The 23328-nt window shown below is 42.7% G+C and overlaps 2 protein-coding genes across 6 annotated transcripts; one reads left to right on the top strand and one right to left on the bottom strand.

The window, feature by feature from the left end:
- Positions 1-398: 398 nt before the first annotated feature.
- On the top strand, positions 399-5842 carry foxh1 (forkhead box H1). 2 transcript variants are annotated; one of them, XM_003443494.5, is made up of 4 exons: positions 399-527; positions 2115-2688; positions 3318-3422; positions 3678-5842. In XM_003443494.5, exons 2-4 carry the CDS (start codon positions 2215-2217, stop codon positions 4641-4643), a joined length of 1545 nt encoding a protein of 514 aa, XP_003443542.1. In that variant the 5' UTR covers positions 399-527; positions 2115-2214; the 3' UTR covers positions 4644-5842. The 2 variants fall into 2 exon arrangements, with proteins under 2 accessions (XP_003443542.1, XP_025766124.1); XM_025910339.1 differs by having other exon boundaries at positions 1998-2688.
- Positions 5843-8735: 2893 nt separating this feature from the next.
- oplah (5-oxoprolinase, ATP-hydrolysing) lies at positions 8736-22553 on the bottom strand. 4 transcript variants are annotated; one of them, XM_019363187.2, is made up of 29 exons: positions 22167-22553; positions 21108-21172; positions 20740-20946; positions 20322-20513; positions 19784-19898; positions 18774-18897; positions 18091-18286; positions 17688-17853; positions 17335-17473; positions 17074-17141; positions 16387-16562; positions 16173-16298; positions 15961-16073; positions 15704-15874; positions 15236-15373; positions 14870-15008; positions 14358-14470; positions 13949-14100; positions 13697-13857; positions 13493-13594; positions 13231-13405; positions 12698-12882; positions 12309-12455; positions 12071-12205; positions 11783-11932; positions 11402-11559; positions 11154-11314; positions 10935-11032; positions 8736-9420 (listed from the first exon to the last, which is right to left on the bottom strand). In XM_019363187.2, the coding sequence occupies exons 3-29, from the start codon at positions 20908-20910 to the stop codon at positions 9268-9270; spliced, it is 3924 nt and encodes a 1307-aa protein (XP_019218732.1). In that variant the 5' UTR covers positions 20911-20946; positions 21108-21172; positions 22167-22553; the 3' UTR covers positions 8736-9267. The 4 variants fall into 4 exon arrangements, with proteins under 4 accessions (XP_019218732.1, XP_019218733.1, XP_003443541.1 ...); XM_019363188.2 differs by having other exon boundaries at positions 21120-21172; XM_003443493.5 differs by lacking the exon at positions 21108-21172.
- Positions 22554-23328: the final 775 nt, after the last annotated feature.

Raw genomic sequence — 23328 nt, 5'->3', positions numbered from 1 at the left:
TTGTTATTATTATTATCTGTTACTTTGTAGCATTACAATTAATCTGCCATTCCCTGATTGAAAATGTATCCATTACTTTCAGCTGTTTCTTAACTTTCAGACATATACCATGTATTCATTTTTTATGTATAACTTACAGAGGTTTTCCATTTTTAATCTGATTTTTTGTTTGAGACTCTTAGGCTGTGAATCATTCTTATACCTGTTTAATTGTCTCCGAATCTCTCAAATAGAAAGAGATATGAGGAATTTAAATTCCACATATTTATGAATCTTATTTAATGTTGCTTAATTTTAATTCTTCCATGAAGTTAGTACTTCTGTGGGTTTTGAGTGAAACCGCTAGGGGGGGATAAACCTAAAGAGAATATCACCGACAGTGGAAGAAAAATACTGACCCAATTTGAAGCAGGTGTGCAACGGAGATTTGATGTTCACCGTGTTTAGGAATGCCATCTGACCTAGAAAAACAAACAAACTCATTCAAATATTTTTGCGTATTCCTGCAGAAATTACACATTTGTGCGGTAAGTTTGTCACACGGGCGAATTGTTTATTTGAAACAAAGCAAAAACTATCAGAGCGTCCTTTTTTATTTTAATTTTTACAGCAACCTGATTAAAAGAGCGCCATCAGCTTTGTTGCCTGGACATGTAAGGTTAACTTGTGGAGTGGTGTGATGTGAGTGGGGGTCAATGTGAAAACGCCCAGTAGCGCCTGTTGAAAGTAAATGGATTTTAATTGCAGGAAAACGGAGTTGTTTCCAGCTCTGCTGTTTCTGTAACTTTCAGGTGACACAACTGTTGGATCAAATCAACTTTAATCTGCGCGTTAGTGCGAAACTCTTTACAATCCCGTGCCAAAGTTCACGCTTTGTCACATGATGGATCCTAAAGTTGATTCTTTGGTTGACTTGTTAATAAAAAAATTTTCTGCTTGAGGGAGATGTTGAGGCATTTTCCAGCAGCTGGGGGTGTACGTGATTGCCCCTGTTTAAGGTGTGAATGTTCGACCCAACTACAACACTTAGCAGCTTGTAAGCGCCAGAAACCCCACAAATGGTGTTGAAACCCCCCGTATTTCCTCACATGCTAAGCAGCTTCTCTTTTTCTTGGGATGGAAAAGTCTCCAGCTTCCCGATGGGGTTCCTTCTAATCCAGCTTGTTTTCACTGTCTTGCTGGGAAGCAAGAGTTTCAACATTAGCACTACGTTAAGTTGAACAAAAGAGGCGCATACCCGAAAATAGTCTTTTCAGCGCTGAATGGCATGCTCAACACTCCCAGGGAGACCCCACTGTGGAAAAACACCCCCGTCGACTGCAGCGCGTTATCAAACAACACAAAACAATGATGACTTCAAATATACTGCACCTACTAATCAGCTGATCAGCGTAGTTTATGCTTTTCTTCTTTTTTTTGGAATAGCTTTCATGGGAATAGTTTCTCCTCTGGATTAAGAGCCAAATCAAATACACAATTTGGCTAATTTGATTTTAGTTTCTCACAATTAAAAAAAATATCTAAAAGAATTCAGTAGGCAGTGAAGGCTAAATTGCTTATTTAATAATTAATAAATAAATGAAGTACTGAAAGGGGCATCTTTAGTGTTTGTATATTAGCCCTCTCTTGTGTATATTGCTCATCTATAATTGTTGATTGCATCCGAGGTTAAATCGAAATTACTTGTACCCACCCTACCCCCACAAGTTTTACCTTTCACGTCTAAGCCCAAGTAAAAGCTTTAGTGATATTAAAATTAAATAGACAAATAATTTAAAAAGTGTACGGTAAGCCTAAAATGTGTAATTGTGTAAAGCCAGACTTGTATTAATGTAGATGTGTTCCCCAAACACTTAAAGTCTCCAAGCAAGAATCTTGTAAGCAGAGTTTTCTAAAGTAGTTGCGGAATCACTACGTTGCATGTCGGCGTGTTGATAAGGTATCGTATGGGTGGTTTACAGTTTGGCCCTCTCTTTCTCTCCCTTCTTCGCACACAGACCCAGCCCAGCCCCCAGGGCCGATCAGTCATTCTGCTTTCAGATAACGCATCATTCACCCCCCCGATTACGCAGCGGGATTTACATGAAACTGTTAATTGTTTGCTCTTCAAATAGAGTCAGCCTGGAGCCAGCAGTCTGCCAGAAGTTAAGGACCGACTCTTTGACCTCCTCCCCCTCTACGTGCAGAGCGATATTCCTCCCCTGACTGATCAGCATGACAAAGCATTGGCCGGGGCAGAGTCTCTTGGCACCGATCGCTTCATCCCACCTAGGAGAACTTCTCGACCATCAACTTGACTTCCACAGAAATGAGCAGCAGAGTTTTCCTCCCAGCGGCGTAGCGCCGTGGAGCTCACCAGCCCAACACTGGCCTTACCTCTCGGATCCGATGCCTCCCCAGCAGCTGCCGCGCTCGGAGGAACCAACGGAGCGCCCCGGACACCTCACCGGCGCCACAGGATTCATGGCTAAAGAGGAACCGCCTGGATCTTTCAACCCGAATGATCAAGATGGACAGTTTAAGCAGGATGAAACGCAGGACATGTGGAAAAGTGAACGGGAGAAAAGAAATGCCGGCAGTGGGAAGAAAAAGAACTACCAGAGGTACCCAAAACCTCCGTATTCCTATCTTGCAATGATCGCTATGGTCATCCAGAGGTCTCCAGAGAAGAAGCTGACGTTAGCTGAGGTAATGATAAAACTAATGCTTTTATGTGTTAACTGTGTAAATGCTGCCGGAGTTTGGCATTTGTGTGTAGACGATGCGCGCGGTGTTTTACGCACGGTGCCGCTTATGATCGTCACTTATTGCATCAGCAGAAGCAAATCCATCACTGTGTCGTGTATTTAGAGTAGACTCCATTAGAGTTTTATGCGAAATTTCTACAATCTGTCTGAGAAGATCGTTTACAGTTCCTAAAGTGACACTAAACAGCCACATCGTCGTGACACTTGAGTGACTTCTACCCGTTCCCTTCTTGGTTTGCTGAGATAAGGGTGGACTGCAGTGGAACCAGACGCAGATCTGTATCAGAAACAGTGATAAGATATACAGTACATTCCAATATTAGGCTTCAAATGGGGGCTCCATTCGCTTTTTGTACCAGATGGAAAACGTATTTTCAATTTGTTTAAAATTCTATTATAAGTTCAATAAGTATAAAAATCCAAATCCTATATTGAAATTTGTAGTTTCACCGAGCTGTTTTTACGCAAGCATGGATTGCAGTTAACATAGTGACTATATAACGAAAATCTGTGATGCTGGTGTGTCTGTGTTGGTTCAGAATTTAATGCTGATATTTGTTTAAATTTTAGATCCTCAAGGAGATCAGCACCCTCTTTCCATTTTTCAAAGGAAACTACAAAGGCTGGCGAGATTCTGTGCGACACAACCTTTCCTCATATGACTGCTTTCTTAAGGTTTGTATGGTAAAATGTTACGTAATGATCATTAAACAGAGAAAAAACTAAAACTAAAAAAAACCCTACTCTTGTAGTTTTTCCCTACACTCGTGTAGTGTAGGAATACACCATTGGAGTCTTTCTATTAAAACCTAGAACCCACTTTAAATCACTTGTGTTGTGATAATTATTAATGAAACTAGGTCAGTCCTGTCAGACTAGGTTGTCCAGGCAAGCACTAATATTACTGTCCATCCTTCCTCCACCCTGTAGGTATTAAAAGACCCAGGTAAGCCACAGGGCAAAGGCAATTTCTGGGCAGTGGAGCTGAGCCGCATTCCTCTGGAGCTTCTCAAGAGGCAGAACACGGCCGTGTCCCGCCAGGATGAAACCATCTTTGCTCAGGATCTGGCTCCTTACATCATGCAGGGACACAACCCTGAGTCTGAGGCACCTCCTGAACCTGTGACCTCGCTCCCTCCCAAATCTTCTGGAAACTCTTTCCCAATGCAGGACGACTTGTACAGACCTAAGCTGGATTCGTCCTTTGCCATCGACTCCCTGCTACACAGCCTGAGGCCAATCAGTGCTTCAGGGGATTTAGATATGGCTTCTGGGGACTGCTGGGGTGAGGTGGCTCGGGCTCGGCCTTCACCGGCTCCGCAACATCGTTACACCTCCTCTGCTCGCAGTGCCTCTGCAAGCTCTGCGAGCCCAGCCTCCACCTCCTCCTCTTCCTCGTCTTCATCTGATGAAGAGTGGAAAGGAGTAACTGGGAAGCGTGTTCCTCCTGATGTGGAAGCAGGGGCAGATATTTGCAGGCCACCACTGCAGAAATCAGCCAGACGGGAATCTGTACCACCTCCATGGGAGCTCCCTACCTCCTACGCTAAATATGCACCCCCGAATGTCGTTGCCCCACCTAGCATGCGTTTCAACGGGGGTCCTCTGATGCCCCTGCACAGCGGGCTACCCATTTACGGCTATGGTAGCTCTCCCATGACACCAAGTCACTTCTTGGGCCATACATACTGGCCCATCCTCCCCAGTAGACAAGTTTCAGTGAGAGCCCCTCCTTTACTCATGGACCTGGACAACATGTTGCAATCTGTGCCTCCAAATAAGAGTGTGTTTGATGTGCTGGTACCAGCCAATCAAAACTCTCACCCACACCATCAGCAGCCCGGTCAGTACTCTTTGCAGAATGGGGCTCCTCTCAACCGGTACCATCAATACTGAGTATTACTGTCACCCAAACAGGATACCAAACAGCATTGATAAACAACTGGATGCACACCAAGATCCATAAAGGAACTACATTTTGTCTGCCACTTCCACAAACTCAAGAAATACAACAAATGTAAAAAACAAAACTCGCTGTAGACAATGTTATCGATTGACTCAGAGTTTTATCAGTGTTTTTATGTTGCAATTTTTTTTAAAAAGAAGCAGTGTATGGAGTATTACATGGCTTCACTGAAAGAAAACCTTTTATAATAACTGTACAACAAAACGAGTATCTACCTCAGTCTTTCAGTGAAATTGTGTAATACTGCAAGTCATTGCACTGCACCTGTAGTTTGCACTGTTTCTTTATTTGCATAAACAAGCTTCTTTTTTTAACCTTTATTATCATTTTTTAAATGTTTTCTACCTATTGTGACTACTGAATGTATTACACAAAGCCATGAAGAACTGGACTACAAGGCCTATGCAGTAAATATGAGCTAAAGACTGACACTGTAGGGTTAGTAAATGAAGACATTGCATCTTTGTCTTTATGGTGCGACGGTGCACAGATCAGTGCCTACATCTAAATGATTATGATAGATACCAAAAGATACCATTTGTAGTGTTTACAAATCTGTGCCATGTTTAGTAAATCGGATGGCTGAGCATAGGACAGTCCATTGTGTTTCTAGTCTGAAATTTATGTACGTCTGTGTTGGTTCTATTGATGGTGGCATTGGCCTTGTTTACTGTTATTTTCTGTCATTGTGTGCAAGGGGAAAGGAAATCTGTACTGGGAAGAAAACAAAAGATTTCTGGAGACAGTGTAATTTTTATAATATCTTTGTTTTAGTCTGAAGTCAGTTCAAGTGATATAAACTGACAGCTTGTCATGACATTGGAGACTATTTTTCACATCCTGACAGCCAAAAATTTCCTCAAACTGAATCATTTCCTGCAGAATTTGCACTGCTGGTTATTTTTGCACTATTTTAATGGCATTACAATCATCTTTTATAGGAAGCTGCTTTTAAAGGTCTCCTTACCTTGACAGGTGAATGTTTTGTTAGTTTTCTGACATTTTACTGTGATTTTTCTGACAACTTTTTACAGTACTGAGTAGCAGTTCAGCTCAGAAGTTTTAGGTATCCAAAGAATGTTCTGGAGTTTTAACAGGGTATGTAAATAAAAGGTTTATTTTAACAGTGCTGTTCAGTGTTCTGTGAGGCTGTATAACAATTGTGCTGTTAAGTGCAAAATCCTGCTAACTTCACATGAATATGCCGTATTTTGGTTGCAATATTTATGTGTATTTACACTCTGCAGCCACTTTACTAGGTACACCTTATTAGCAGTGGGTGGGACCCCACAATGTGTTTTGAATTGCCTTCAATTCAATAAGGAGCAGGAAACATTTCAGAGATTTTATCCATACTGACATGAAGCTAATCACACAGTTGTTGTGGATTTGTCAGCTGCACATCCATGATGCAAATCTCCTATTCCACTACATCACAAATATGCTCTGTTGGACTGAGATCTAGTTACTGTCCTGGTCATCTGAGGACAATGGGTAGGCTGTGGCATTTAAACGATTCTCAGTTCATATCTGAGGGACTAAAAGAAATATCATCCACATTATTTGATGACCAGCACCAGCCTGAACTGTTGATAAAAGACAGGATGGATCCATGCTTTTAAGTTTTGTTTTATTTTAATCCAAGATTCCAACTCCAAATGTTGCAGCAGACATCAAATCAGACATTTTTCCAATCGTCTATTGTACAATTTTGGTGATCCTTTGCAAATTGTATCCTCAATTTCCTGTTCTTACCTCCTCTGTCGTTTCTCGTCTGCTTTAAGGATCAGCATTTTACCCTGGATGTAATGAGTAGTTACTTCAGTAACTGTTGCTTTCCTTTCCTGCCACTGACTTGATATTTCCCCCTTTTTTGGACTACTCTGTGTAAACCCTAGAGATGGTTGTGTGGGAAAATCCCAGTTAATCAGCAGTTTCCAAAATACTCAGACCAGCCTGTCTGGGACCAACAACCGTGAAGTGATCAAAGTCAATTAAACTATCTCTCTAAGTTCCGCAGGTCGCCTTGACCATGTCTACATAAATAAATGAACAGAGTTGCTGCCGTGTGATTAGCAGATTTGTATTATTAAACAGTTGAATAGGTGTACCTAATGAAGTGGCTTGTAAGCATGTTTTCTTTATATTCAGGATCACTGGTTTTAGATGATGGTTTCTGTTACTTTTTTAAAAAAAATCTGAACTTTTGTATTTTGAGAATCAAAGTTGCAAGATTTAAGACTTAGCTTGTTATCGTCAACATGACTTCACGCGACTAGCCTGTTTTTTCATCATTATTTGGTGAATAAATCTTCTGATGTCCTTTATATATAAAGCAGCTGTGTAAAAATGAATAGACTAGTCCGCTACAAGCCAACCTATTTAACCTCAGGTATTTTGTGTCACCTCAAAATAAAAAGAACAGCAGAACGTCTTCTGAGAGTGTTACACCATCACAAATTACACTTAATTTACATATGCGAATACCATATGACTGATGGATGAGGCTCGTTTGAATGTATTATTATGTAAGTGAAGGTTGTAAAAATGACATTATTGAAATATTTAAATAAATTAACTTGAAATTCCTACTTGAAATTGCATAGGAGTAAAAAAAAAGAAAAAAAAAGACAACACTTAAGTACCTCACGCTCAGCCTCGGCCGCTCTCCTGATGCCTCACTTCAGAGTTTTTAAAACTTAAAATAGTGCCAGAGGCCTCATCTTTAGAACTCAATGCTACATCACCTCCATCAAGTAGACTCTGACACATTTTAAATCACAGCTCAGTGATCTGTGTATCAACTATAACCATCATTTTAGTGCATTTTACATTGATATATTATTCCAGGATTTAAAATCTTTTTATATTGTTTTTGTTATTTTTGTGCTATAAGCTGACCTTGAGTGTTTTGAAACTGCCAAGAAATAATTTGTCATCATTATTACTTTATTTGCTATATGAGAAAAAGCTGTATGAATTGAAAAACTGTAAATGTCAATGCACTTAAATATTTGCAATGAATCAACTTTTGGGGATTTGCAGTGAAATATTTTTTTCTTGCATGTGTCTTCGAGCTTCTCCAATCTCTCTCTTATTTATGCAAACAGTTTTTTGTGGGTTTTTTTAGTATTTTTGGTAACAGACTTTTTTTAAGCTGTTCGCCAATACATCTGACTGCTTTGACTGGTGTGATGGAGTGTGAGTGTAACATTTATGTGTCTTTAAATACTCCCCCCCCCCTTTTCTTTGTATTTTGTGAATCTAGTTTTTCTCATTTTATTGTTAATACTTTCTTAAAGTTAATACTGATAATAAGCCAGTGGATAAGGTGAAAAGACAGAGTGGGCCAAGCAGCCGCAGCAGCAGAGAGGGACTTTGAAACCTCCTCACAACAATAGATTGTTTTATCACAGGAATTGTAATCCAGAAACAAGGAAGCTTTCTTTGATCCACAGTCCACGGCCTCCATAATGGGAGTTTCTAGCACAGCTATATCCACACACACACACACACACACACACACACACACACACACACACACACAACCAGCTGATTTGCATCAATCGTCCAGCAGCCGTCAGCCTCCTGCTGCCTCCCCTGCAGTGACCATTATCTCTTTATCTGCTGCATACGCATGCCTGCACTCCCTCACTATCCTTCCTGCTCTGCTCCACGATCATTCCTGACCCCAAGATGGGAGGAGGGGACAACACTTTAAACAGGGACATGCCCCCACCCCGCACCAACACATTCAACAATCCTGGGATTTTTTTTGTGGCATGTCAGAAGTCATCCTAATCCCACTGTTTTCATTAACTATCCACGATCCAGGTCAAATAATTTGAGTCTGAACGTGCCTGGATCACAATTCAGTTTAGTTTCACTGCATTCGAAGCTTAAACTGTCCTCATGAGTGAAGTTTGTGCATCACGTTCATTCCAGCTGTTTGGAGGATGTCGTGTCATTTGAAATTTTGAGTAAATCTGAATAAGTGTGTTGTGGTGCAAAAAAAAAAAATCTTTTTAGTAGAAATAGAGTTTATTTATCTGATTTGTTAGGACAAGAAAAACATCTTGAAATCGATATTAGACAAAAACAGACTCTTTGAGGTCTCAAATAATGCTTTTTGAAAAAGCATCAAATGGAACTAAAAAATAAAAACTACTGAGCAGATTCAGTATAAGAACAGAGCGATGGACATGCGATATATAACAACTGTATGTCCGTTACAAAGGTCCTTTTGATGCCATATTTAGTCTGGTGAGGACAGACCCAGCCTGAGTTATTAGTATTTAGCCAACTTCCCTGCAAATGTAAGCACAATCTGTCTGCGTAACACGCCACATTTTTCTGTGCTGCATCTTTTAAACACAGACACTGCAAAAAAAAAAAGGGAAAAAAAACATCTTTTAATGGTGTTCAAGTAAAAATCTGAAATTTTGCCAGCCTGCATGTAGGCTTGAAATCCTTTTTACTCAGTATGTGTCTCGCATATTTTTCGCAGTACAATGACAAAACTGTCTTAACTCTTCCTCCTTTTCTCACTTCTTTTCACACTCCCTCTTGTGCCATTCTGTATTCAAAGATGCTACCCCTCTCGGGGAATGTCTCATTCAAGCGCCTTCGCTTGGTCTGAGGCCTATTGTTTGCTTCCTCTTCTTTTCCATATCCACCTCCTCCAGGGGTGTAGAGGCAGAACATGTCCTGTTTGGGGACACACAAACACAAAAGCTGTGATCAAGCAGCAGAAGTACCACAAAACAAAGCTCCTCTAGGTGTTACTTAAGGCAACCCAAGCAATGATTTTGGTCTTCATGGCCAGTTTGCCATTTCATGTTAAAGTACTGGCAAAGTAATGCATTATTAGGGGTGTAACAGGTGGGCGCAGTTATTTTGTTCTTCAGCCTACAGTTGTAAACAAAGGCTTTCTGCCTTATGTTTGACACCCCTCATGCCTCCAATCCAGCCCACTGGACTGCTTTGGAAAAAATGCGGAGGGCATAAATTCTGGACTTTAAACTGTATTTTTAAGTCATGAGTCGTTCTGAAAGACGTCTCCATAGTGTAGAAAAACGACATACTGTTGTAACTGCAGTTGTTTTTCCTATATTAAGATATCTCCAGAATTCAATGTGCAGTTGCTTCTGTGCAGTGACAGACAGGGAAAGTTCACTGGTCTGGACCACTTAACATTAAAGTGGGCTGTACGTGACCTGTGATGTAATATAGGTTTGACCTCTCTGCTCTGACTGGACAGATGTTCAGTTTCTTTGTTTATCAGCCTGTTTTTCATTCACCAAAGTTAGCTTGTTATTTAATATCAAAGTGAATTATGATTTAAGATAGCTGGGCAGTTCTGGCTTTAAATGCATCACTTATCTGCCTGCACTGCTTTCTCATGTTGTCATTTCTTTCCAGGCCTTTGTGAACCGAGTAGCTTCTTCTGTCATTCTGCCTTTCAGGCTCTGATTCATGCGACCGACTTCCTCCCCATCTCCATCCGAGCCCTCCACCTGCTTGATTTCCACTTCCAAGAGGAAACTAGACTCTGGGTGTTCCTGTCCAACTTCCTTTAACTTGGAAGTGGCCAACCCTCCTAAACTCAAGGCTTAAAAACCACCAAAACGATTGATGTTGCCACCATGATAATAATCGATGGTTTTTCAACCACAATAAAGCCATGTCCTTAAGTTTAACCTGTTTCAGTTCTGCCACTTTTATCTAAATTCAACCTTTTTTTGTAAACAAACTGATCATGCTGTGGCCGACCATAAGCTGCACGGTTGGAGTGTAGTGGCCTAGATTTGAGTCTCAGCCTTTGCTGAGTGTCTTCCCCCTTCTTTCTCCCCACTTTCTTGTCTGTCTATCTTCCCTGCTCAGGTATCTAATGAAGGCAAAAATTACCCCAAAATAATCTGAAAACTAATAAAAATAAAAATTGAGACAAATGTATTTTTAATGAGTTTACAGTAAACAGGAAGTAGGCTCATTTTCCTATAGAAATCAATAATTCAAGACACCTCAGATATACATTCAGATTGCTTTTTGCAACCAGAGCCCACTGATGGCCGCTGGCTTCAACTTTCTGTTGTTTTCAGACTTGGATGCTACACCCATCTTGTATATAGTTATACTAGACTGGCATTTTTTTTGTGTAGTGTTCATTATATGTACACTAAAGCACGACAGTGCTTCACACGTGCACAGCACAGTCTTACCCCGGGCTCAAGGCTGACACTGGTTTTGGCTCCCAGGTTGAGGACTCTGCCTTTAGCTCTGTGGAGGAGGTTCAACCCTGCTACACCATCATCTCCCCCTGACCACCAACAAAAGATTAAACTTTTTAAGATTAAGTAAGGAAAATGTGTGCATTTAGACTTTTTCTTAATTGTTGAGGACATTGGGACTGTCATCAGGCTTTGATATTGAGAATTTACCCCGGAGGCCATAGGGGCGAGTGGATCGCCTCTCTGTCAGTACTGACAGAACAACCTTGTTCCTGAACAGAAGTTTACGAATCACACCGTCTCCACCGCGGTATTTCCCTGCACCCCCCGAGCCGGGCCGTAGAGAGAACTGCTCTAAAACCACTGGATACCTGAACACCAGAAGGACACAGACAGCATTCAGGTGAATAACAGAAATGATATCATTACACGACACAAATCGTCAACTTATATCCCACCTCTTCTCGAGAATCTCTGGGTCAGTGATGCGGGTGTTTGTCATGTGAGTATGGACTCCACTCCGCCCGTTCCACCCCGGCCCTGCCCCAGCTCCTCCAGCAACTGTCTCATAATAACCAATTTTCTCACTTCCAAATGAAATGTTGTTCATACAGCCCTAATGGAAGGAGCGAAATACACAAAACACCATTAACTAGTCAGTTGAATGCCAATGCATTACGTTTCACACCATATCACCAAGCTGTTTACTCTACAGGTGGGAAACACACAACAGTGGAAAAGCGGTATATAGCTATCAGTCCATTAAATGTATGCTTCATCAGTCAAGCTGCACAGTAGAAACATGCATTTTTGCAAACACATTTTGGAATATCATTTACCTGTGAGGCCGCGCACACCTCAAACGCCTTAAAAATCACATCAACCACTCTCTGGGATGTGAGCACATTTCCTCCAACCACAGCTGCATTCTGGGAAGGCTGGAGGATGGACCCAGGAGGGATGATGACATTGATGGGTGCGAGGCAACCCTAAACGTGGGAAAAGAAAGGTGGTCAAAAAAGCAGCCCGAATGATCACAATAGGCCCCCGCCCCCAAAAATTGCAACCAACATTCAAACCGTGAGTTATTCAAAGTCAGCCAGGAGCTCCTACAGCTGGATTTTTACCTGATTGAGGGGGATGTCCTGTCCAACCATGCAGCGCAGGCAGTAGATAAGAGCAGACAGGGTGATGGCCCGTGGAGCGTTGCAGTTCCCCCACACCTCTGTTCCTGTCCCTGTGAAGTCAAACACCGCACTGCCCTGTAAAGAAGGAGGATTTAACCAATCACAGTCCTTCTTGAAGAGCGGTTTATATCCTGGCTTTGCAAACTAATAAATATGCTGTGTTACGATTCCTCCTCACCTCTTCTTCATTAATCTGAACCCGCAGTCTGATTGGTGTTCCGTCGTCCATGAAATCCTCTGACTCCACCTCCAAGGAGCCCGTCTCCTGCCGCCGTCGCCGTGCAAAGTCTCTCAGCATGTCCCTCACTGCCAGTTCTGCGTTGCTCTAAAATGCACAGAGGCTTTACAACACCCTCATAGCCCAGACTTTTCAGAAATGAGAATACTTGCGGCCACCAGTGCTACCCCTCATCGCCTTCTTCTCAAGTTATTGCATTCACAAGATTCTGAGAAATCTTGACCTCTGTGCTTCAGGTCAAGGTCACTGAGATTTGAACTCATCAACCTTTTGAGGGGCAAAAAATCTAATTTTTCTTTTTTAAATTTCCGCTTGTAGCAATAGTTTACCTGGATGTATCCCATGTAGGCCTGAACCACAGCAAGTCCATAACTGTCAATCAGCTCCCCCACCAGCTGGCTCCCTCTCTGATTGGCCGCCACCTGAGCCCGCAGGTCTGACAGGTTGTCATGGAGATTTCGAGTCCCAGAGCAGCCTGGGTATTGGGCTGGAGCCATCAGAGCTTCAGTTACAGCTGATACAGAGAGATGGGAGAAGAAGTAAGGGGTATAGAAACCAAAATGAATGCTAAAAAAAAAAAAGTAGGTTAGTCAGTCAGTTAATGTCAGTCAGAAATTTGAACTGTCAGATTCAAAACAGACATTTTACAACATTTCTTGCGTGTTTCCTTTTGTTTTAAAAAAATTGTCAACAGAGCAATAAAAAAAACCTATTTTTTACTAGTAATTTTAAAAACAAAGAGTCCTTTAAGTGCCAAAGAATGACTCTTTATCTTAAGTTAAGTGTCATCTCTTGATTTTCTATGCTCTCTCTTTCAGTAGTGGATCACATTCAGGTCCTGGCTCGTCTCTTCCTCACTTACCTTCTTCCTGGAAGACCCCACCAGTGACAAGCTTAAAGGAAGTGAAGACAGCACCCTCCTGCTGAAGGGAAGTGGAATGGGGTGGCATGGAGCCTGGAGTGATGCCACCGATGTCGGCGTGGTGCCCCCTGCTGGCCACAAAGAACACAGGGCTGCTCACTCCTTTTCTAAACACCTGAATGAGAAAGAAAGAAGACAATGAGGAAAGAATAGAAGAAGAATTTGAGGGAAGAAATAGTGTTGAAAAGCTTGGTGGACTGACCGGTGTGATCACTGTGAGGTCTGGGAGATGGCTGCCCCCAGCACATGGGTGGTTACTCAAAATCACATCCCCTTCTTTGAGCTTATTCCCAAGTGATCTGAGCTGCTCACAGAAGAAAAAAAAACACCATCCTTTTGTCACTCTATGTGTATGGCCACACTAAGAAAAACTCACTCACACATGGCTGGACTGTTCATGCCTCACCTGGTACTGGACAGTCTCTTGCATGGCTCCCAGGTGGACGGGGATGTGAGGCGCGTTGGACACCAGACCTCCATCCGGTCCAAACACAGCACAGGAGAAGTCGAGTCGCTCCTTGATGTTCGTGGAGATGGAAGTTCTTTGCAGAACTCTGCCCATCTGCTCTGTAGGGGAAGACAGAAGAGGTAAACAGGAAGTTCATGCTCTTCAACAACCTTCTTCCTCATTCACATCTGATTTTGCATCCTGGCATACCCGCGATGCTCATGAAGCGATGGGAAAAGATGGAGAGCTGCACTGTGTTGAGCTCAGTGCCGAGGGCACAGTGAGGGTCTGAGCCTACTGTCATGCAAACGTCACCACCTTCTGTCAGACGAGCCTCACAGCAGGGCTCCACCAGGATGGTGCTGATGGAGGAAACAGGAGCAAATCATGTACGAAGTACAACACATTTCAAAATCAGCACAGGAAATTAAAAGCCACATCCACAGAAGTAAAAATCGCTGAAACAAGAACCTCAACTGATAAATCAAAGGTTTAATTTGCTTAATTTAAATAGATTTTAATGTCCTGAGTTCAGAAAATGCACAAAGGAGACCATAAAGAATAAAAAACATTTAGATATGTTTAATTTGGTAGTTGTCAGCAAAAAGCAAATGCCTGCCTGTTTTTGTCAATGATGATGGCTGGTCCCTGGATGCTGTGACCACACGGCAGCTCCTCCCATAGATACACACTGGTGTCGAGGTAACCGCCCTCAAAGTAGCACTTGGTTATCTGCAGAGAGGAGCAGAAACAGAGTGACATGAGAGAACTGTGCCCACAAGTTTAGGTAAAACATCAATATTACAATGATGGAATCATCTGTCTACAGTGTGCACTCGGTTCCCTCTGTTTAGTGCCTCATGCACTAAACAGAGGGAAAGAGAGTGTTGGCATCTCCCACTTCTCCCATTCTGCCTGATGGTTCTTTATGTTCACCTGCTGGTAACCACTTTTATTTTATTAAAGCCCTTTTTTCAGCTTTTAAAAACTCAGGCGTGGTCACAGCTTGAGCCGGTGACCATGCAGTGGCCCAGGTTTGATCGTTTTTCCTTCAGGCCTTGGTGAGACTGCCTGCGTGTGATCATGTCTGATAAGTGATATATGTGGTACCCGGTAAGTGACTCCATTTACCGTGGCTGGTTTGGCCTGTCTGTGTCCCATTTCTGCTTTGTAAACTGATGTAATACCAGATTTCCCACAACCCCTCACTCTGATGTCATCCACCACGATGGGTCTGTCTGGGATGGTGAACCCGAACTCCTTCAGATAACTGTAATAAGACGAAGAAAAAAAAAAGAGTTAAGAGAAGAAGTAAGAAATCACGAGTACTGTGTACAAATGTCATGCAAATTTTTCTCCTAAAGATAAAAGAAGATTAACAACAACAGCCAAAAATATAAACAAAGTGTACGCAGCAGTGATTTAGCCCTCTGAAAGCGAAAACATGTAGCAGCCAGAAGCTCGGGACATGAATGGGTAATGAGAAGAGGAGCAAACCGTTTGGTGAAGGCACTGCGGAAGTCTCCGGCTCTACAGGACCGGGCGTTGCTGGGGTATCCGGCAGCGGTAACCATGAGAGCGCAGTCCGTGCCCTCGTAACGCATGTGGAGGAAAACCTCGGTGGTTATCTGACCGCTGAAGCGGACAAACAAGAGAAACAAGACTACTTTAGTCTAGCAGCTATGATTGTTCAACAAACATGACTTCTTAACATTCACATTCAAATGTAAGCAAGGCCACAAAGTGTCTTTTTCATTTTATTATTTGCTTATAAATCTTTAAAAGAGTTGGTGCCTCCTTAACAATCATCCTTTAAATTCTGCATAATGGAATTGAATGGACTGACACTTTTATAGTCACCTGTATTTGTTTCACACATATTCATACTTCACTTTATTGGATTTAAGAATTTTATATATCAGCTCATTTTGAGCCCAGCCCATGTATTGTTTTGTGGTTTCTGACCTGGTGAAGCCTCGCGCACAGAGTGTATCGCGGCAGCGTTTGGACAGCTGCTCCACCCTTTGATCGAGCTCACTGAAGGACGCCGGCTCGTACTGCAGAGAGCACGGCTCCTGCACCTCCTCCACCACATCTGCTAGAGCCAGACCGTACGCTGACAGCACGCCGCTGTACCTGCAAATCACAAAGACAGGCAACCGTTCACTCCGTGGCTCTCAGCTGTCTTTCACCTCTAGTGAAACAGAATCTAGAAGCCTTACTTATGTATAAAGACAGTCTTCATTCCAAGAGAGCGGGCAATCGCACAAGCATGTTGACCGCCTGCCCCCCCGAAACACGCCAGCACATGCTGAGATGTATCGTGGCCTTTGGCCTGCAAGAGTGGAGCAGGTGGGAGATGAGTGGGAGAGAGAACAACAAGATGATTTTTTTATGCTGAAATATAGAAAATGCAGTTTAATACCAAACATACCTGTGTGAGAGCTCTGATTGGCCGGCACATTGCCTCATTGGCGACACGAATGAATCCCATGGCAACCTCTTCCATGCTCATCTCTGATTGGCTGCTGTGTGAGTGGTTGGCCCCATTAGCATCAGCCTTCAAATGAAAGCAAAGAGTATTTAAACCTAATATCATCATAAATATTTGAACTTTCTCCACACAGTAGTCCAGTAAATAGCCGTGCCTGTGATTGGTTTGAAGACAGGAAGACATTGATCTCTTCAGTGAGTTGGTGGAAATGCTTTGTGGTCTCTTCCAGGGACAAAGGCTCATTCTCTTTGGGCCCAAAGATCTTTGGGAAGAAGGAAGGGATGAGACGACCCAGGGCTAAGTTAGCATCTGTCACAGTCAGAGGTCCACCTGGGAAAATACCACAGCACCCGACAGGGAATCAGGTCTCGGTCTGTTTTTCAATAACCCCATTGTTCTGAGTTTTGAGTCAGCTTTAGCGTTCAATGCTTTACTTGGCACTGAGGATGATGGTATCTGAAATGAAGCTTAATGCTAACCATTGAGTCTACAGGGAACAACAACAAAGAAGACTCGGATTTCTTTTTGTTAACACACTTTACAGTTCTGACTGGGAACTATGAGGCGAGCTTGTGTTATATCATCTCAACTTTGGACGTGCCAATTTCCAGCCTTCTGACGCATAAATCGGATGATTAACCTCGGGAACAGGACAGGAGAACAAGCTCCGTGCCAGTGGGTGCTGGACTCAGTATAATGATTTAAAGAATGGATGGGAAAAACGAGCTGAAACTGCACAATTAATGATTCACTAGATTGAAAAAGAAAGAAAGAAAAAAAGAAAGAAAAACAGCGAGAGAAGTTGGCAACAGTAGAACATGAATAACGGAGAAGCTGTTACCTTTTCTGTAGCAGGCTGGTCCTGGATGTGCTCCTGCAGACTCTGGTCCAACTACAAACATCCCGGATCTGGTAGGGTTAGAAAGAAGAGAAACACAGAGAATAGTCATTAAATAAGAAAATAAATAAACCATAAAACAATCAAAGTCAGAATGGGTAATATCACAATTACCACATCATCACATTATACTGGTATTATAGAGGATTGCCTGCAAATATGGAGCTAGTACCACCATCAGTTACACAATTTGTGCAAACTCGCCTGAAAAACAGTCGCGATCCTCCGCCTGCAGCCACGGTGTTGATGTCCAGCTGAGGTGCTTGCAGGGTGACTCCAGCTGTGGTAGCCTCAAACACATGCTCATACTGGCCTGCATACCGACTCACATCTGTGGAGGTTCCTGCAGACAACAACAAACGAGAGCATGTAGGCACGAAAAGCTAAAGATAAAAATTTTTAAAAGAGAAGCGTAACTTTACTCCAAAGGATCTGAAATATCAAATCCTGAATGTGGCACATGGAAGACAACAAACTGTATGAAGATCACACAAAAAGACTTCAAGACAATATCAAGAAGATGCTCAGTTGTCTCCTTTGCTCCCACATACACTCACCGCCCATGTCAAAGCCAATCACAGGCTTTTTCTCCATCTGGCTGTAGGAGGTGATGGCGTATCCCACCACACCTCCCGCTGGGCCGGATAGAATAGCCCGTGAACCGCAGAACTGCTCCATGGGAGTCAAGCCTCCATCTGACTGCATGAACAAGACATCTACATCCTGAAGACACACAGACATGAGAGGTTTATGTTTTCAGACTAGTTTAAAGGTGCGGTTAACTACAAATTTATACCGGTATGTGAGTTGTGTGGTTGAGAGCTGCTGTTTGTCTCTGGTGGTACTTAAAGGGGTGGTGGGAGAGTGTCTAACTGAGAGGAAAAGTACTTATGCATACAAGGCAGTTCTGCATATTGTCAACCCCTCAAACATACCGACTGATGCGCGAGGAAAACAAACCTTCAGGCCATCTTTGAAGCCCGAGGTGAAACCTTTTAGATACTGGTGAATTTTGGGTGTGAGGTAGGCGTCGGCGCAGACTGTATATCCTCGAGGCACCGCCCGCACCATCGGCATGACCTCACTAGAAAGAGACACCTGGCTGAAGCCCAAGCGACGAGCCAGAGAGCCCACTGCTTTCTCATGCTCGGACCATCTGAAGCACAGAGAGAAAGAGACCTGACGTAATCCTAGAAAGCAAGTGAAACATTAAACTCTTACGTAATTTGTTCTGCAGTATAATGTGTTTGTCTTATCACTTCAGTGTCCATTGATCACCTTCTTCTTAAAGCAAAGAACACTAACTCTGGGCTTTCAGAGTTAGTGATTAAACAAGATTAAAAGAGAGAGAGAGGGGAGAGAAGGAAAGGAAACAATTTCAAAGAGCAGGAGACACAATAAGTGGGAAGCTGAGGGTGGGGTTGATGCTAACTTGAACTTCTACCCATTAAACCACAACTCATACTAGAAACAGGCTGCTGGACACCGCACTACTGACATACTTCCACAAAAACACGGAGAGACAGCGTGGGAATTGTATAACTATGCAGAAGGATGATGAAGGAAGGAACACAAGATACTGGGAGAGGACAAGAGAGCAGATCAGGATTGTGAGTAAATATTAAAGAAGCTGTAATACTGACGTGTATGAGTGCAGAAGAAGGACAGCCAGACTGGTGATACCACGGGACAAAACTCCTCTCAGGTCCTTTTCTACTTGCTCCAGGTCTAACTCCTTCCACAGCTCAAGAGAATCCCCAGTACTGCCTGGGAAAGACACACAAAGGGATTAGTGGGATTAACTGAAATTATGTCAGTTAAGGCTTCTATGTTTGAACCAATAGCCAACAGAACTTATTTTCAATACTTTCCTCACTCTGAAAAAATAAATTCAAAACATAACTCTCACCTGAAATATTTTGTTATATATTTAAAATATTTACACACAACGCCAAAATAAAATCCTTGTGCTTTATCCAGGTGTTTCCACAGATTAGATGTGTTGCCATGGCCAGCTTTGCATTTTGCACTAAATACACTTGAACCATTGTTTTGCTTGTTAGGCAAATGTGTTATTATTGTATAAATAATGGGCTATTTAGGGCTTGTTAGCTTGTTATAGCTGTCAGTTTTTCAAGAAAGTCAAGGTAGCTGAATTACTGGATTAAATAACCTCATGATTATTCAGCCTGTTTAGACTGATAAGATTCCACAGTTTGTACAGGCACCACACGACGCTTTGTGGAGTGGCACAGACAGTGTGAAAGATGGGCGTACCCACCGTTCCACATTCCCACTGGCCAGTGAAGTGCAGTTTATGAAGCGTACTGAAACAGGACATGAGCATATACCTGGAGGATTCTCCTTTCTGACTCCAGTAATGGCCATAATTTACAATATAGCATAAAACCAGTGACTGAGCCCAAAAAGTCATCAGTTTACTTTACAAATGTGGAAATTAGATCTTTGGGAGTGACAACAATGCTTTAGCTAAAGGCTCACACTGATACTGATAACCTGCTAATGTTTAAAAGGTATAATATTAGGCCAATGTGATGGAGCAATTCTGGATGGATTAAAAACCTGAAGCCACATACTGCTAACACGGCAGAAGAAATTAGCAGTAAAGGGAGCGCACAACTGCCCCTCGCACCTGTGACAATCCGTTCGGGATCTTTTCTGGGCAGCTGACAACCATCTTGCCTGAGGACGACTCGCTCGTCCACCTCGATCACCTCCTCGTACAGGACGTCAGGCATCGCGACCTCCTGTTACACACGTGCAAACACAAGTTATGGCAGCTCAAAGCGCACATACTGGGAAGCCAGAATACAAGAGAGTGATAAACAATAACAGTAACTTCTTTTACCAGCTAAGGCTTCAGACTGTTATGGTGCAAAAGCTTATCAGGTTTAGTTGGTGTGTTCTGCTGACCTTAAAGGTTAAAGAAAAAAAAAAATCTATGTACAGTACAGTAAGCCACAGTTTATTGATCTGTAACCTGAGCTTTACAGATAAGCGACCACTTAATGTCTTAACTCTACAGCTGGCTCAGGGCAAACTCCAGTACTTGCCACAAGCCTCAGCACAATGAGATAATAACTAAACCTTACTGAGACACAAGCCGTGCCTCACACTACTAATGAGCACCACATGCAGTACAATCACTGGCACAGGCTGAGAAAACAGACCAAGTCAAACAGCTTTGGCCTGGCCTGAGTGCCAATGTGCAGCAAGTCCTTGAATCCCTTTGTGACCAGGAGCGCCGTCCTTTCTCCCTCCCTCTCCAGCAGCGCGTTGGTTGCTACTGTAGTTCCCATTCTGATCCAGCCAATCAGAGAAGTGTCTACAGGCTGATCGCGGGGATACGCCTTCCCTGTTTCCTGTCAAGAAATGCAAACATCAGCATCATATACAGCTATCCCTACAGATAATGTATGGATATGAATGTGGTGTTGCTCAGTATTACATAATGACTCCACATTGAGCCGCCTATTCTGCTTTTTGTGGTACATGCTTATTAATAATCTATAAAAACTGAATTGACAGCCATTATAACAGCAATAAACCTGACATCTCCTTAGCTGAAGGTGGACAGCGCAACATTACCTCCTCTAAGACTCTGCGGATCCCCTCAGTGGGAGCATCTTTGTAGTTCTGGGGGTCCCGGGACAGCAGCTTCAGGACTCTCTCACGACCATCGGGCAGCCGGGCAAACACATCGGTGAAGGTGCCACCCCGGTCGATGGCAAAGTCAAATTTCCCCTTAGTCTCAGCCATAGTGAAGAAAATAAAGTGTCGCTCCCAAGTCTATCACTAAGAAAAAAAAAAAACGAGAAGGTGGAAGGTAAGATTACTCATTCAGCACTGTGCTGATACAGGAGCAACTAAGGAACCTCTAAAGGGAAGGAGGAGGATCATTTCTCATTTAAAAAACACCACCTTCTTATTTTTAAGCCAGCAGCCACCATACTCACTCCTTCACTCACTTTCCTCCTCTCTGCTAGACCTCCAGGGTTTTCTTTGTTTATATGACTCCAGACTGCAGAGACAACACATGCATTCCTCTCTCATAGTGCACCGCTAATGCATCGAGTCTGCAAAGTTCATGCATGGCTACCAAAGTTACTATAGTTTCACATTTTCTAATTAGTGTTAAATATTTATCTCATTTTTGACTTTTTGCTTTTAAATCAGTTTAGTTTCAGTTAGTTTCCAGAGTGGATTTCCATGTTTCGGTTTAGTTTGTATTAGTTCCATCTTAGTTTTACTCTTTTTAATTATTATTGTATGTCTGAGTAAAGATTTGTGAAAATCAGTAAGGGTATTACAATAAACACAAACTTCTTCTTTTTTTAAGGCAGCTGTCTTATAGACACCCAGTCTCTAGAAATATGTCCATCAATGCCACATCAGCAAAGCTGTAACAAAACTTTGACCAAACTAACTAAAACTATGCATGTTATCTGTCTATTTTTCTAAATTGTCTTTTTCGTAGTTGTAAAAGTTCACAAAATAATTTCAGTTAACTGTAACTTTTTTGTAAGTCTACGATTAGTAACTACACTAACCTTGATATCCACTTGAACTTAGTCCACACTACTGTGCAAGGTGACGCTTTATGCACGGTAAAGCCCCAGAAATGTAAGTTTAAACAGAAATATGAGTTTAAACAAATGTGGTGATCATTTATACAAATCTAGACTCCACTATGTCTTTACAGAAAAAAGAAAGAGGTGATCTCATGCTATTACTTCAAAATGAAGCGAACAGACGTGATCAAACTTCACCAAGTAGGACAGTAGCATGCATATTCCAGAGGAAGCATGCAGGAATATCACAGACAGGTCAGCCAGCATTAAGAGACAGAAATCCTCACAAACTCTGCCCGAATCCTTCAAGAGTGAAGTTTTTCTGCACCTGAGACATATGCACAGCTTAAACCGATGCGAACTGAGCTCCTTTGCATGCAGCTCACAGCATGAAGCATGCCGGACTCGAGGCAAAGCAGCTAGTAACAGCACCGACATACTCACCTGTCCTCCGGGCACTGCTGCGGCACTGCCAGTCTGCTAATCTCTGATAATCCGACGTCGGTCAGATCCTCCTCCTATAACCCCGCTCTGCCTCCTTTTCCAAGAGGAATCACGTCGAAGTAGCTCCTCGGTGCCGCTGTCCGGTCTTAACTCCGCCTCCCCCAACTCTTGCAGGGAGCTCGAGGTCTATAATTTGAGCATCTCATCTCGAGTTACTGGGTGAAAGTGCTCGCAAAGGAGAAGGGGCTGTGGAAGGTGGGACTGACTTTGCGTTTAAACGAGCCTCATGTGCACTTGAAAATTAGGGGGGGTTAAATGCTAAACAGCAACAACGAGAAAACGCTACAAAATGTGACAACGGTGATAAAAGGCACGCAGGAAGTCCACTGCAGGAATGGCGGACTGGAGCAATAACCTTGAAACCGCGAGGTGATTAAAGGGCTGTTGCTGAAAACTTTACCTCATAAAAAGTCTGTGAAGAAGGGTTTGTTGTTCTGAAGCGTGGTACCATCTGATTAAATACGCAAAATGGATACATTGTAACATAATGAAAGAATAAAACAGCTTCAAGTTACATTTATTTACATATTTACATATATTTGGGCTACTCGTATTTGTTTACTCTTAGTGCCAAGAGAGGAAATGTGGTACTGCATGAGGAAGTCAGCAATGGCAGAGAAGTATGAGTGGTGAGGTGTGCGGTAGAAGTGACGTATGGAATTGCATCAGGAATAGGCTCTGAGACTCTTCATGTTTGGAGTTAGTAGATGAGGTTGGGTGGGTAGGAGTCTCTGTGGACGATGATGTTTGCAGATGACAGTGTGATTTGTAGTGAGATTAGGAAGCAGGTGGAGAGGTGGGGGTGAATGAAATGAGGAATGAAAGCCAGTGGTAGGAACACAGAATCCATGTGAATGAGAGGGAGATGGGTGGAAAGGTGAAGATACTAGATGTAGATGTTGTGAAGGCGGATAGTTTAAATACCCAGGATCAAGCATCCAAAGCAACAGACAGTGCAGAAGTAGAGAGTGCAGAGTGGGTGGAGCAGGTGGAAACGACTGCTATGACGTCTGGTTTGGAGATGGTGGCACTGACAGAAAGACCGGAGGTGAACCAGCTTCACCTGAAGTGTCACAGTTAAAGATATGAAGATTGTCATTGG

This window comes from Oreochromis niloticus, linkage group LG9 (genome assembly GCF_001858045.2).
Source record: "Oreochromis niloticus isolate F11D_XX linkage group LG9, O_niloticus_UMD_NMBU, whole genome shotgun sequence".
Classification (NCBI taxonomy): domain Eukaryota; kingdom Metazoa; phylum Chordata; class Actinopteri; order Cichliformes; family Cichlidae; genus Oreochromis; species Oreochromis niloticus.
Note: the sequence above shows the minus strand (reverse complement) of the source record. Positions and strands in the feature narration are given on the sequence as shown.

Bases quoted from the DNA above. Each gene is read 5' to 3' on its own strand.
- foxh1 (XM_003443494.5), top strand. From the start codon at position 2,215: ATGACAAAGCATTGGCCGGGGCAGAGTCTCTTGGCACCGATCGCTTCA. The intron at 2,689-3,317 runs GTAATGATAAAA...TTTAAATTTTAG, and splicing joins AGAAGCTGACGTTAGCTGAG to ATCCTCAAGGAGATCAGCAC. The intron at 3,423-3,677 runs GTTTGTATGGTA...TCCACCCTGTAG, and splicing joins CATATGACTGCTTTCTTAAG to GTATTAAAAGACCCAGGTAA.
- oplah (XM_019363187.2), bottom strand. From the start codon at position 20,910: ATGGCTGAGACTAAGGGGAAATTTGACTTTGCCATCGACCGGGGTGGC. The intron at 15,009-15,235 runs GTTTGCTCCTCT...GTCTTATTACAG, and splicing joins CGCAGTGCCTTCACCAAACG to TTATCTGAAGGAGTTCGGGT. The intron at 13,858-13,948 runs GTATGCCAGGAT...CTTCCCCTACAG, and splicing joins TCGCTTCATGAGCATCGCGG to AGCAGATGGGCAGAGTTCTG.